The sequence below is a fragment of the Crassostrea angulata genome, unplaced genomic scaffold (assembly GCF_025612915.1).
Source record: "Crassostrea angulata isolate pt1a10 unplaced genomic scaffold, ASM2561291v2 HiC_scaffold_1, whole genome shotgun sequence".
Classification (NCBI taxonomy): domain Eukaryota; kingdom Metazoa; phylum Mollusca; class Bivalvia; order Ostreida; family Ostreidae; genus Magallana; species Magallana angulata.
The window spans coordinates 339,087-354,263 of record NW_026441566.1 but is presented as its reverse complement, the minus strand read 5'-3'; the positions used below and the strand labels follow the sequence as shown (position 1 = coordinate 354,263).

At 36.4% G+C, this 15,177-nt stretch overlaps 2 protein-coding genes across 2 annotated transcripts; one reads left to right on the top strand and one right to left on the bottom strand.

Moving 5' to 3' along the window:
- Positions 1-312: 312 nt before the first annotated feature.
- LOC128168495 (cell division cycle protein 23 homolog) lies at positions 313-14,504 on the top strand. Its single transcript, XM_052834701.1, has 10 exons — positions 313-445; positions 1,052-1,229; positions 6,073-6,170; positions 6,253-6,334; positions 6,673-6,837; positions 9,164-9,272; positions 9,942-10,079; positions 10,821-10,899; positions 12,889-13,005; positions 13,439-14,504. The coding sequence occupies exons 2-10, from the start codon at positions 1,082-1,084 to the stop codon at positions 13,631-13,633; spliced, it is 1,131 nt and encodes a 376-aa protein (XP_052690661.1). The 5' UTR covers positions 313-445; positions 1,052-1,081; the 3' UTR covers positions 13,634-14,504.
- LOC128168492 (uncharacterized) lies at positions 1,237-4,465 on the bottom strand. The gene has a single exon (XM_052834698.1). It carries the CDS (start codon positions 4,289-4,291, stop codon positions 2,303-2,305), a length of 1,989 nt encoding a protein of 662 aa, XP_052690658.1. The 5' UTR covers positions 4,292-4,465; the 3' UTR covers positions 1,237-2,302.
- Positions 14,505-15,177: the final 673 nt, after the last annotated feature.

Here is a 15,177-nt window from a genome sequence, read left to right as displayed (position 1 = left end):
CAATGACATTACCTGAGCTTTGTTTACATAACAATGAATTGTGGGCTCTGTATCTCGCTTACAACTTAACGACCGACATTCATGTGTTGGTTACTTTTAGAAATGCCTAACAGAATCATTGTAAACATAAAAAAAACAGGAAAATAAATTTTGCCCCAAACCGTAACCATGCTCCTTTTAATTTGTGAGACAGATCACTCGGTGACAGTTGTCTGAACGTAAGTCAATATAAAGTAGCTATCAAAAACAAAATCTTTATAAATTGAAAATGATGATTTTTCTATTAATTCTGTATGGAATTTTATTTTGCAGGTACGGTGTGGGGTTGAAAAAGCTGGATTTACTGAAAGAAGCTATAGAAGTGTTTGTTGATGCGGTGAACTCTGAACCACTGCACTAGGGGGCGTGGTTAGAACTAGTGACCCTCATCAAAGACAAAGAGTCTGTGAGTTATCTCCCTTATATTGGTTAGAACTAGTGACGCTCATCAAAGACAAGGAGTCATTGAGTTATCTCCCTTATACTGGTTAGGACTAGTGACTCACCAAAGACAAGAAGTCAGTGAGTTATCTCCCTTATATTGGTTAGGACCAGTGACACTCATCAAAGACAAGGAGTCTGTGAGTTATCTCCCTTATATTGGTGTGAACTAGTGACACTCATCAAAAACATGGAGTCTGTGAGTTATCTCCCTTATATTGGTTAGAACAAGTGACCCTCATCAAAGACAAGGAGTCTGTGAGTTATCTCTCTTTTATTAATAAACTGATTTGATTAGATCTCAATTCCACACAGAAAATAATTTTTTACAATCTTTTAACTAACTACAGTAAATTGATTTAAGCAATCTTTAATACAGTGATACCATTACTGAATACATGCATAACAAACCGTCAGATGCCTTGATTCCTTTGTAGCTGATATGTTACCATCTCTTTTAACTACAGTAGTTTGATTTTAAGCAATCTTAAACACAGTAATACATAAACTGAATTCAATTAACTGAAAATGAATATCTACACAAATTTTAACTGCCTTGATACTGTTAAAGCTGCTGGCACTTCCCCTCCCCAATCACTGGATGAAGCATTTCTTTCTGGGTCACATTTACCTGGAACTGCAGTTGAATGAGGAGGGACTCAAGATTTACCAACACCTGATGGATAAAGGGTTCGTCAAGAGTTCCTACATTGTGTCACAGGTCGCCATGGCTTACAACAACATGAGAGGTAGGTCCTCTGGTGTACGAGGTGCTTTGATAGACATCGGTATTGGTCTTGATTTGTGTCAGGTGATTTAATAGACTTGGTATTGGTCTTGATTTGTGTCAGGTGATTTAATAGACTCAGTATTGGTCTTGATTTGGTTCAGGTGATTTGATAGGCTGAATGTTGGTCTTGATTTGAGCCAGGTGATTTGATAGGCTGAGTGTTGGTCTTGATTTGAGCCAGGTGATTTGATATGCTGAATGTTGGTCTTGATTTGTGTCAGGTGATTAAATAGACTCGGTATTGGTCTTGTTTTGTGCCAGGTGATTTGATAGGCTGAATGTTGATCCGGTATTGGTCTTGATATGTCAGGTGAATTGATAGACTCGGTATTGGCCTTGATTTGGTTCAGGTGATTTGATAGGCTGAATGTTGGTCTTGATTTGGTTCAGGTGATTTGATAGGTTGAGTGTTTGTCTTGATTTGGTTCAGGTGATTTGATAGGCTGAATGTTGGTCTTGATTTGAGCCAGGTGATTTGAAAGGCTGAGTGTTGGTCTTGATTTGAGCCAGGTGATTTGATAGGCTGAGTGTTGGTCTTGATTTGAGCCAGGTGATTTGATAGGCTGATTGTTGGTCTTGATTTGGTTCAGGTGATTTGATAAACTGAGTATTGTTCTTGATTTGGTTCAGGTGATTTGATAGACTCAGTATTGGTCTTGATTTGTGCCAGGTGATTTGATAGGCTGAGAGGAGATATAGGCCTAGGGCATTATAATTTGATATATATTGTATCTTTAAGTTGCAATCAAGGAGAGCACTTTGAGATTTCTAGTAATAAATTAGCAAATCCTTGATATTAAGATTATGAATTATCATAATAATTCCAACCCTGGCAGAAAAAAAACTATCCTTTTGTAACAATTTACGGATGAATGCAAAAAATGTACAATTGTAAGGAGTGTCATTGTGTACGTATTTGAATTTTTTTCCTTATATATTACTACAGTAGAACTAATTAAAAAAGTTAGTGTAAATGTTGTTTTTGTTGATGACTTCTCAATCTTGGTCTAATATTCCACCATACTGGTTTATTTACTGGTGTGGTGTAGACTGAACCATATCATGTATTCTCCTCTGTGTAGCACTTTGTATTCTGTTCATTGGATGCTGTGTGAGTGACTGTTGGTATGAGTATAGAGCAGCCTGGAGGTTCCCTGTGATCTGTTGACAGATCCCCAGGATCTCCCAGGAGATGTCTCTGGATATATCATATATATACATTCCCTGATCATGGTGGACTAGGACCTGTAGCTCATCTACAGCTGCTTGTGATAATGTCATATCAATGTGTCTGTGACACAAGAACTCTAGGAAGTGTAACATTACAAACACTGGGATATCTAATGTATACTCTCTGTTCTGTAGAGCCGACTGTTGTTCTGGTATTAGTTCACTGATATAACAGATTGTGTTGTCAAGTCTGATATCCTGTGCTACAGCCTGTCTCATCTTTGTAGACCAGGACTGTCCCCCTACAGCCTCAGTATACCTCTCTCTGTCCACATGTACATTATACATCAGATATGGTTGTGCTAACTTGACCTTTGTCATCTCTATAACAAATAAAGCTTCCCTGCATCTGAATGTCTTGTAATAATACATGGCAATGTACAACATGTCAGATACACACCCAAACTTGGCTGCTAATTTCAGCATGTGACATGACAGTTTGTCTGCAATATACATCTGTTTGTTGACACATATGTTGTGCAATGTAAAGGCAATAATCTGAAATATGAAGGCTGTAAGTCTCTGTAATGTAACAGCTTGATAGTGTGTCAGGGATGACTCTACCAACTGTTCTATTATGTGTATGTATTTGTTATGGCTATTTGTCCTAGTTACAATAATGTAAGAGGTCTCATTAACAAGTTCTACATCATAATCAACTTCACTCCTCATTAATCTTTCATCTGTACAAATAAAAAGTCTAGGATTGTACAGGACATTAATGATGAAGGCCCTGATAGAGGAACTCTGTAACAGACAGGCCAGACCTTTCTTGTACAGTTCATGTAACTGTAGGAACAATCTGTTTTGTGCTGGTCCATAGACCTTTGTCAAAAACATGTTGTTTTGTGGGATGAAAAAGTTCGGACAAACTCCCTCAGACACCCATTTAAGTAGGAGTTTAAAGCAGACCCAGAAACCGGCCAGGAGATTTTGTGGACACCAGTGAGGTAGTGTGTTTTGTTGAATGGCCCAGAAAACGGTTGTCTTCATGTGATAGGAACACAACAGTTTATTGGTTTCTTCTGATTGATGATTTATGACTTCCTTTAGGAAAAGTTTTAACAACCCATATGTTAAAAATTGACTGTGGTTCATTGAATACACAAGTTTATATTCTGCCACAGAAAAAGAAATTCTCGACGCTATGTTTTCATTTGGTCCTAATGGGTGTCCTATTGCTACAAAATGACACCCATTTCTGACAATATCATGAACAACTTCAGGATCAGGCCATGAGTGACATCTATCTATCCATGAGGAGGCAGACAGAGGCCAAAAGTCACAAACAAAACAGTGGGCAGTGTCATATTCTACTCCTCCACTAACACCACTACCACAGGGTCCATGGACAGTAGAATTAGGCATTATTGCTGAACAAGTTAACTGTCTCCATATAGAACTAGATATATAGACTCTGCCATTCATTCTGACACATGCTGATTGGACTTCTCTGTATGTCGTTGGTGTCAGTAACTGAAGTAAAGTGAATCCTGGTGGACTCTCAGAACTATCAGAGAGAATCAAGGTTGTATTAGCTGTGTTGTAATACTCAGACTGAGACATGTCCATGATCACTCGGTGGTTGTTTGGCCAGTACATAAAGTCCAGATCTGATCCCTTCAGTCTCAATCCTTCTCTCTTACTTCCACTCACCATCTCAATCATCCCATCATTAGGTGTCACTCGTCTGTCCACCATCTCCCTGATGTCCTCTGTCTCCCTCCTGATAGCCACGAGTTGTGAGGTCCCCACTATCTCACACAGTCCCACAAACACTGACTCTGACATGTTCTGGAGTCCCTCATATCTATATTATTGTTATTTTTTGAAATATATACTTCTATCATTTTTATTCTTAATCAATTATTCCATTAACAAAATTGAAAACATTATTATAGTTTATATAATAATAAAAAGAGGATACTGATGAATGTATGATGTACTTACGTTTCGTGAGGAAAGGACTCCATATTAATTATAAGGAAGTCAAACAACTGTGGAAATATTTTTTTCTTTTTTTTAAGTGCTGGGTTTTTTTTTTTTTGGGGGGGGGGGGGTGTACTTTCATTTTGTGTCATTTTCCTCTTAAGTCTTATATCTTAAAGATCAATAATTTTTATAAACATGGTCCTCAAGTATAAACTCTTTAAAATACTGTGTGTTTGTCTGGTTTAAAGTTTAATTACATAGATGGGAATATTTTTTGTACAAACTTCTGGGAAAAAAAGCAGACAGAAAAAAAATTTGCTAGCAAGTAGATTTTTAAAAAAAAAATTACGATTAAAACGGATTGAAAATATTTTTAGTCAGGTACTTTTTTGCACACAGGCAATTAAGGTATTTTTACTGTGCAAATTTTTGAATTGATTGATCAATGCAGTCATAATATTTGTACTGAAAAAGAAATAATATCAACAGAAAAAGATTAATTTATGTCATGGAAAGAACTAAGTTTTATTCGTTTAGAATGTAATTAATTTGGATGTTTACCCTTTATAATTTTTTTTCTGTATGATATGATTGTGACAGCCATTTTCTGTAAAATTGACCAGGAGGAAAACTCCCATTAAAAGAAAATATTAATAGTATATTTATAGAGTTTAAAGATATTCAATGTACAACACAATTTAGACATTTTTGTATTGTGCAATAACAATACAATGTAGTTAATTTAGTGAAGGTAGTGAGCTATTTTAGCATCACAAAATTATACTCTGTCCAGAGTTTTTGCTTCCACCACTTTTCGCTTGATATTTCGATAATAATAAATACCTTTGTGCCCAAACTACATTCATCCACTAATATCAAAAATGTCCAGATTATCTGTTTTGAAACGCCCCCTCTACCACTTCAGGTTTCAATACACATTCCAAAATAGAAAGTCTACGGAGATTTTGCATTGCATCTGCCATTTATAAGCCCGGATGATAACGTTTAAAAATTGCGCGAGGTGTCCCAAGTACTTCCGCTGGTTTATTATCCCCTCGCACAACAAAAAGATGTAAACATTTCCCATTTTAAATCTCCATAAGAATTTTGTTTTTGTTCCTAAAAACTTTTATGAGTAAAATTGAATAATTTGTCAATGAAGATATCATGAATATTTACCTTTTCATCAATTTCAACTGTACTTCTTTCACAGGTAATTGTATTTTTATTAAAAATCATCAAAAAATGATGGAAGCAATAACTTGGGACAGACTTTAATTAATTTCCATCAAGTCAGCGATATTGCTCCAAAAGTTATTCCCCTTGGACTCAATTTCAAAAATTTCAACTATTTGCAGATTCCATTCATTTTCTTCAATAAAATCTTTAAGGGAGGGAGGCATAAGTGTTTCACAAACATCTCTTTTAATCAGTACGCTTTCCTTCAAGTCTGCAATATTGCTCCTGGGCCTCACGTAAGGGGTTGGTTAGGATGGAAGAAGGAATAACTTGAGAAGTCCTTTGTGTATTTCTAATTAGTTGTTAACAAATTTAAGTGGATATTAAACAATGCATTTTCAAATATACCTGTAATAATTACCTGTAGTGTTTTATGTATTTTCACCTTTGTTTGTTGACAGAGGTAGATATGGCAGTCAACGCCTTCACTGAGCTGACAGAGATGGACCCCTACAGACTGGAGAATATGGACTACTTCTCCAATACTCTCTACATCAAGGTCAGAAGATGCCAAGTCTTGTCCATCAGATTAACCCTTTTTGATTATCAAGTGTTGAAGATCTTTGTAATTTTTTTTCTAGGAAATGCGGGCTGATTTAGCTCACCTGGCTCACAGGTGTTGTGACATTGACAAATACAGAGAGGAGACCTGTGTAGTTATAGGTAAAGCCTGCTACATGAGCATTCAATGTTATTTAAAGAGATTGGTTATATTCAAGGACTCATTTTAAGATATTTTATTTGAACATAAGTGTCAGTTTTCACATTATGATAGATTCTAAAGCCATTGCTCGGTGGCATATGACTATGAGAGTTATTTAGAGTTATTAAGTACCTAGACCCATTCTGTCTAAAATATAAATAGGAACATGCATATCTGCATCTTAAAATATAAAGCAATGATGTCTTCTTACTTTTAGAATCTGCCCTCGGGGATTAGCTATATACTGCTTAGCTGTCAGCTCTTGGCATTTTTTTATGAAAGGAGTTTTCTATATCAGGTAATTACTACTCTCTGCGGCAGCAGCATGAGAAGGCAGTGCTGTATTTCCAGAGAGCCCTGAAGCTGAACCCCCAGTACCTGTCCGCCTGGACTCTGATGGGGCACGAGTTCATGGAGCTGAAGAATACGACAGCCGCCATTCAAGCCTACAGACAAGCTATAGGTTAGTGAGGCCTTAAGACAGGCTATAGGTTAGTGAGGTCTACAGACAGGCTATGGGTTAGTGAGGTCTACAGACAGGCTATAGGTTAGTGAGGTCTACAGAGAGGCTATGGGTTAGTGAGGTCTACAGACAGGCTATAGGTTAGTGAGGTCTACAGACAGGCTATGGGTAAGTGAGGTCTACAGACAGGCTATAGGTGAGTGAGGTCTACAGACAGGCATGGGTTAGTTAGGTCTACAGACAGGCAATAGGTTAGTGAGGTCTACAGACAGGCTATAGGTTAGTGAGGTCTACAGACAGGCTATGGGTAAGTGAGGTCTACAGACAGGCTATAGGTGAGTGAGGTCTACAGACAGGCTATAGGTGAGTGAGGTCTACAGACAGGCTATAGGTTAGTGAAGTCTACAGACAGGCTATAGGTTAGTGAAGTATACAAACAGGCTATGGGTTAGTGAGGTCTACAGACAGGCTATAGGTTATTGAGGCCTACAGACAGGCTATAGGTTAGTTAGGTGTACAGACAGGCTATGGGTTAGTTAGGTCAACAGACAGGCTATAAGTTAGTGAGGTCTACAGACAGGCTATGGGTTAGTGAGGTCTACAGACAGGCTATTGGTTAGTGAGGTCTACACACAGGCTATTGGTTAGTGAGGTCCTCAGACAGGCTATAGGTTAGTGAGGTCTACAGACAGGCTATAGGTTAGTGAAGTCTACAGACAGGCTATTGGTTAGTGAAGTCTACAGACAAGCTATAGGTTAGTGAGGACTACTGACAGGCTATAGGTTAGTGAGGTCTACAGACAGGCTATAGGTTAGTGAGGTCTACAGACAGGCTATAGGTTAATGAGGTCTACAGACAGGCTATAGGTGAGTGAGGTCTACAGACAGGCTATATGTTAGTGAAGTATACAGACAGGCTATGGGTTAGTGAGGTCTACACACAGGCTATAGGTTAGTGAAATCTACAGACAGGCTATAGGTTAGTGAGGTGTACAGACAGGCAATAGGTTAGTGAAGTCTACAGACAGGCTATAGGTTAATGAGGTCTACAGACGGGCTATGGGTAAGTGAGGTCTACAGACAGGCTATAGGTTAGTGAGGTCTACAGACAGGCTATAGGTTAGTGAGGTTTACAGACAGGCTATAGGTTAGTGAGGTCTACAGACAGGCTATAGGTGAGTGAGGTCTACAGACAGGCTATAGGTTAGTGAAGTCTACAGACAGGCTATAGGTTAGTGAAGTATACAGACAGGCTATGGGTTAGTGAGGTCTACAGACAAGCTATAGGTTAGTGAGGCCTACAGACAGGCTATAGGTTAGTTAGGTGTACAGACAGGCTATGGGTTAGTGAGGTCTACAGACAGGCTATGGGTTAGTTTGGTCTACAGACAGGCTATAAGTTAGTGAGGTCTACAGACAGGCTATGGGTTAGTGAGGTCTACGGACAGGCTATACGTTAGTGAAGTCTACAGACAGGTTATTGGTTAATGAGGTCTACAGACAGGCTATTGGTTAGTGAGGTCTACAGACAAGCTATAGGTTAGTGAGGTCTACAGACAGGCTATAGGTTAGTGAGGTCTACAGACAGGCTATAGGTAAGTGAGGTCTACAGACAGGCTATAGGTGAGTGAGGTCTACACACAGGCTATAGGTTAGTGAAGTATACAGACAGGCTATGGGTTATTGAGGTCTACAGACAGGCTATAGGTTAGTGAAATCTACAGACAGGCTATAGGTGAGTGAGGTCTACAGACAGGCTTGGGTTAGTGAGGTCTACAGACAAGCTATAGGTTAGTGAGGTCTACAAACAGGCTACAGGTTAGTGAGGTCTACAGACAGGCTATAGGTAAGTGAAGTCTCGTACAGGCTATAGGTTAGTGAAGTATACAGATAGGCTATTGGTTAGTGAGATCTACAGACAGGCTATCGGTTAGTGAGGTGTACAGACAGGCTATAGGTTAGTGAGGTCTCTGGACTTGTTATAGGTTAGGTAGGCCTACAGACAGGCTATAGGTTAGTGAGGTCTTCAGACATACTTTTAGGTAAGTAACATGCCTACTGACAGGATAAATGTTAATGAGGTTTACAAACAGGCTTTAAGTTTGTTTACGATTTTTAGGTAATAGGATAGGAAGGATAAGTTATCAGATAGATAGACAATAGGGATGAATTGGTTTTCAATCAGGCAAGTTGCAATCTTAATTTAAAAACTTAATGCAATAGGCAACACTCATATTTCTTTTTTGGCCTCTCATTAGAGTAATGAGAGCATTAGATAGAAAAAATCAATCCTAAAGCACGGATTTGTACATATACTTTTTTTCAGAAATCAACATACGAGATTACCGAGCCTGTTATGGTCTGGGACAGACGTATGAGATCCTTAAAATGCCATTCTATTGTTTATATTACTACAGACAGGCCCAGAAATTAAGGTAGTTGTTTAAATCTTATGATGTTGTTCTATTGTTTGTATTACTACAGACAGGCCGAGAAATTAAGGTAGATGTTTAAATCTTATGATGCTGTTCTATTGTTTGTATAACTACAGACAGGCCAAAAAGTTAAGGTTACCATAGATACTTGATTCTAAAAATGTAGATCTGATATATATTATTGTAACCGAATATATTTCCACAAGTAAGGAGGCTTGATAGTTAAAAAACACATTTACCTTAAAATTTCAATTATTTAGATAAAAAATATAAATATTTTGGTTTTGAAATCAGGGCATTATGTTATTGCAGAGCTTTTAGTCTTAAGGATATCAATAAAGTCAAAATAGTTGATGTAAATTTGGACTCAAAGTCTTGGAGCAATAAAATACTGTATGAATTATTTTGACATGTAAAAGACATCTTTTAAAACATCTTTAAGTTTTTGTTCTACAACATACAACATACTTCAAATATACAGATTAAGTTGATTGTAATTTTCAAATTCAATTTTATTCTGACAAAAATAAGTGATCAAAATCACTTAAGGTCTTGCACTTCTTACAGTTCTTGCAGTTCTTACACATCTCCAGTTCTAAAGCAGTAGTACGTGGATTTTATTATGATTGTTAAGACCTCATTCCCTCGTTTTCTGATTGGTTTTCTTAGGCCAAACGACTCAAGAATGGCCATGGCACTTGGGGAATCTTATGAGAAACTAGAACGACTGCAGGAGGCCAAGAAATGCTTCTGGAAGGCTCATGTAGTGGGAGATATGGAAGGAATGGCCCTGATTAAACTCGCAAAGTAAGACACAAGGTCTATTTAGAATTGGTTTTAATATGTTAAGGGTCTATTAAGATAATGTACAGTGTCTAGTTATCTAGTTATTGACACATTATAATGTACATTTACTGTCTGTTTCAGCTTACATAAAGTCTTTTGACACAGTAAATGTACAGTTACTGTTTGTTTCAGGTTACACCAGGTCTATTGACACAGTAAAATGTACAGTAACTATCTGTTTCAGGTTACACCAGGTCTATTGACACAGTATAATGTACAGTAACTATCTGTTTTAGGTTACACGAGGTCTATTGACACAGTATAATGTACAGTAACTATCTGTTTCAGGTTACACGAGGTCTATTGACACAGTATAATGTACAGTAACTATCTGTTTCAGGTTACACGAGGTCTATTGACACAGTAAAATGTACAGTAACTATCTGTTTCAGGTTACACCAGGTCTATTGACACAGTAAAATGTACAGTAACTATCTGTTTCAGGTTACACCAGGTCTATTGACACAGTATAATGTACAGTAACTATCTGTTTCAGGTTACACCAGGTCTATTGACACAGTAAAATGTACAGTAACTATCTGTTTCAGGTTACACCAGGTCTATTGACACAGTAAAATGTACAGTAACTATCTGTTTCAGGTTACACAAGGTTTATAGACACAGCATAGTGTACAGTAACTTTCCTTTTGGTTATATAAGTTCTATTGACACAGTATAACATACAGTAATTTTCTGTTTCAGGTTACATGAGCGCCTCAATGAGGAGGACCAAGCAGCCTCGGCATACACCGAGTACATCAACGAGGCCAACAGAATGGGGGTCAGTAGATCACAGGAAGGTCAAAGGTCACATTGGTATGAAGTGTTTGTGATGTTGACCTACATTTTGTACAGTTAGATTTGTTCAAACTGTGTTCCTAAAAGAGACTGATATTTTGCCACATTATCATTTGAGTATGTTCATGATCCTAAAAGCAGCATTAAATGAATATTCAAATACTAAAAACAGCATTAAATGAATATTTGACATGTTTTTTACAAAGTTGAAAAAGTAACATAAATAAAGACTTAACATTCAGAAAAACACATCTGGCATGTTTACTTTGCCTAGAAGGTTACATAAAATTAACATATATATATATATATATAAATATATATATATATATAAACACATATAGAGATATGAGGTTATATAGATCTGACATATTACACGAAACTGGAATGGTATATATATATATATATATATATATATATATATATATATATATATATATATATATATATATATATATATATCTCTCTTACATCGTATGTAGGTCTGACATATTATATGATCTGTTTTAAAGGTATAACATGTTATTTATATGGTTCTGATAATTGAAATACAAATCTAACATGTTAGAAATAAATATGACTTCTATAGATCTTATATGTTATATGTTATATAGGTCTGTTTGATAGGGTTATTATATAGATCTATATATCTATAATCTATATAGATTATATAGAGGATATCTATATTATGTGATTTTATATTTGCTTTATCCAACGAGTTGAAATGGTGTATATATTCGCGAGGCTTGCCGAGCGAATATAACCATTTCAACGATGTTCTATTTATCTCATACAATTTGATTTATATTATGAAGCTTTTGAGACAGTCCCTTATGTGACTCGAATTGGGTTTTTTTTTTCAAAGATAAAAACGATGATGCAACGTTGTGTTATGCGGCTATTGTGACCTTGCGCAATACAATTTAGTACGTCATTCCTGCGATAAATCTAACTGTTTTAATGTAAAGTTTCACTGAAATAAACCTTAAAATAATTTTTAGCTCTAAATAATTTTTCATACAGCTTATATTCACTTGATTAAATGGAAATTCCGATTAGAAGACTTGAATAATCAAGTTTGTTTACATGTAGCCTATACACAAAGTTGCGAATGCTCGTTAGTTTGAATTGACTCGAACGAGGAACGGTTGTTGATGTTTAATAAAACAAACACTCGGCTAGGCTTATGATTCGGAATTGAAAATAGTGAATAAGGATGCTTACTGGTGGTGGAATAAAAGTCTAATGAAACATTATTTCGGTAAGTTCTTGTATATAAACACAACCATCATCGCGTCGCGTCGTCAGGATGAACTCCTCGATAGTTAACGTAATTTGCAGTTTTATTAACTTCACAAATTAGAGAAAATTGAAAGTTGGAAGTGGGCTAAACTTATCAAAAATCTTGACAAACAAGAAAAAAGGATCTTGTGGTTACGGTTATGAATAACTTTGCAAAAAAAAGTGGGGGGGGGGGGGCTAACCCCCCAACCCCCCCCCCCCCACCCCCCCACAATAGCCCCCCGGTTCCGACGCCTGTGCTACGCAATTATGTATTTTCCTTCATATTTGTAATCTAAATCTTTGACAAAATCAATTTTTTATTAATTTTTGTAGTAGATATAGTTATGTTGAAAGTACTAGCAAATCTTCGAAAATAGGTCACTGAAGCGTTGAAGCGAGGGGTTGTGTCAAAAATATTTCGGACCGGAAGTATTTGATATAGCATCACCCATGTGATATAGCAAAAGTTTATCACACGGGTAATATACACCACACGTATGAGATAAATTATTATATAGATCTGTTATATAGACACACTGTTAATTTACAGACCTTTATTGCTGAGTATCAGAGTCGAGCTTACAAGTACTTTACTACTATATACTGTAGATAGGACATGTTATATAGACATGTTATATAATTATGCATGTTACATAGATATGTTGTATATAGACCCACTGATTTTTTACAGACGTTCAGTGCAGAGGATCAGAGTCAAGCCTACAAGTACCTGGCTAACTATCACCTGTTGAGGAACAACCTAGATGATGCTTACGCTGCCGCCCAGAAGTGTACAGAGTTCCCCGAGGGCAGAGTCCCAGTTTGTCTCATTACACCGCATCATTGGAAACTCTTATTGATTTTAATTTTGTCTAATTACATCTTATTCATTTGATAATCCTAAAACACTTTCATATCGAATTATCTAGACATTCCTAATCAACATCCTCCAGTTCTTATTTTTTCTCCAGAAACTTTAGTATTCTGTAATGCTATAATATACAGTTTTATTAACACTCTCAATTTTTGCTTTTCTAATTGACTAAAGTCAAGATTAGACTCTCTTTTGACATAAATTTACAGTTAGGTGAATTTAGGGAATGAATGAATACAAAGAGAGAAGATTACCCTGTTTTATAGTAGCAGTTTGTACTAGTCTAGTAAAAGTATATCTTCCCAATTGTTCCATTATACTAATTTATTGATATTTGTAATTTACACTATTACATGTATATTTACAGAGGAGAGAGGAGGCCAAGGGAATTCTGAAAGACATCCAAAACAGGCGGGCCAGGAGTGAGGGGGCGTACCCCCACCCCGTCAGGATGGACGACAGCCTGGGCTCCATCTGTCCCGACCCCCTCAACATCAGCACCAGGACCCCCTCCGTGTGTCTCTCTCCCGTCAATCTCAAGTTTGATATCGGCGACGACTGACCAGGAACTATTTTACAGTGTGTTCATAGACTGACTGACAACAAGCTTTTTGCCATTGTGATGAATTGGTCATCTATTGTGTTTGTGTAGTCCTGATAAGATTCAGTTGGGTTACCTAGCTCACATGATGGTTCATTGTAATCAACCAGACAAGAACTGTGCAATCTTCTCACAGCATGTACTGACCCTGTAGTTTATTATGACACCAGAGGTCTGTTCAGCAGAGTTAACACTGTAACTATTGTGTTATAGAAAGAGGGAAATACGGGGAGTTCCTGCTGTGCTAACCTGGCCTCAGTTGTGATTTGATTTATAAGTTGTTTCAATAAAATGGTTGAATGTTTCGATAAAACAGCCCATTCTTGTCACAGATGGTTATTGACTTCATGGAATCTTACAGTATCAACTAATAAATGCTATGTGGTCCTTATTGTTGTATACATTTTTCTCTTGACTATCTTAGTTTCTTGTATTTTCATACACAACTGAAATCACTGAGTTTATTCTTTGGAATTATTTTGAACTTAATTCACACAAACACTTGTTATAGCTATTCAACTAATTTTAAGAAAAAGACCTCCCCAAATAAATCTAGGATATAAACTTAGTTACCACCATGATTGTATGACCTGTGCTTAAATTCTTTGATGGTCATTTTGAATTTGAAAATACTGTAATATCTCTATATTTTGTGTGCCATACATTTGCACCCTAAAAAGTAGGGTGGCTCCATAACTAATAAAAAGATTAATGATTTTGTATTATGTAGATCAGTCTTTTTACATGAAATACTAGTAGTCTGTTAGACATTTTTGTATTATCTGATATAAGAAAAGAAAACATACGAGACATAATTTGAAGACATTACACAGCGTACATGTTGCTAGTCTCAATCTTATATAATAATTACTTCCCTGTAGAAGTGTTATCTTCCTTAATTTCTTGTGTGTCGTATAAAATAAGCATTTAAAAGTGACGAGACTTGTCAGAATACTACTGCATTTAGATGAAGTGTCAGGGAAGGATACACAGGATGTCCCTCCTAGGCTCTTTTTTGGTTAAAGTCATAATGTAACAGCTGTATACAAGATAGTAAATATGGGGATAATGTGTGGAATAAATATATAAGCAAGAGAATATTAAACTATGAACACACTTCGATAATTCATGCGCCATGTGCACAAATATAAACGTCTCACGTGTTTTGAGTATATTTATTTTTGTAAAATTAAATGAAAACGTTCAATCTTACATAACCAATTTGACATGTACTTTTGAAAACCAATCATTAATATATTAATATATTTACATTTTCAACTGTCGTTGTCTGTGATAACATTACCAATCAATTTTGAACTCTAAAACCCTATCCTATCTAATAACTACTTCACTTTTGAAGTGTTCTAGCTCTTCCTTAATTTCTTGTGTGTGATATAAAATGAGCATTTAAAAGTGACGAGACTTCTCAGAATACTACTGTATATAAATGAAGTGTCAGGGAAGGATATACAATATGTTCCACCTAGGTTCTATATTGGTTACAG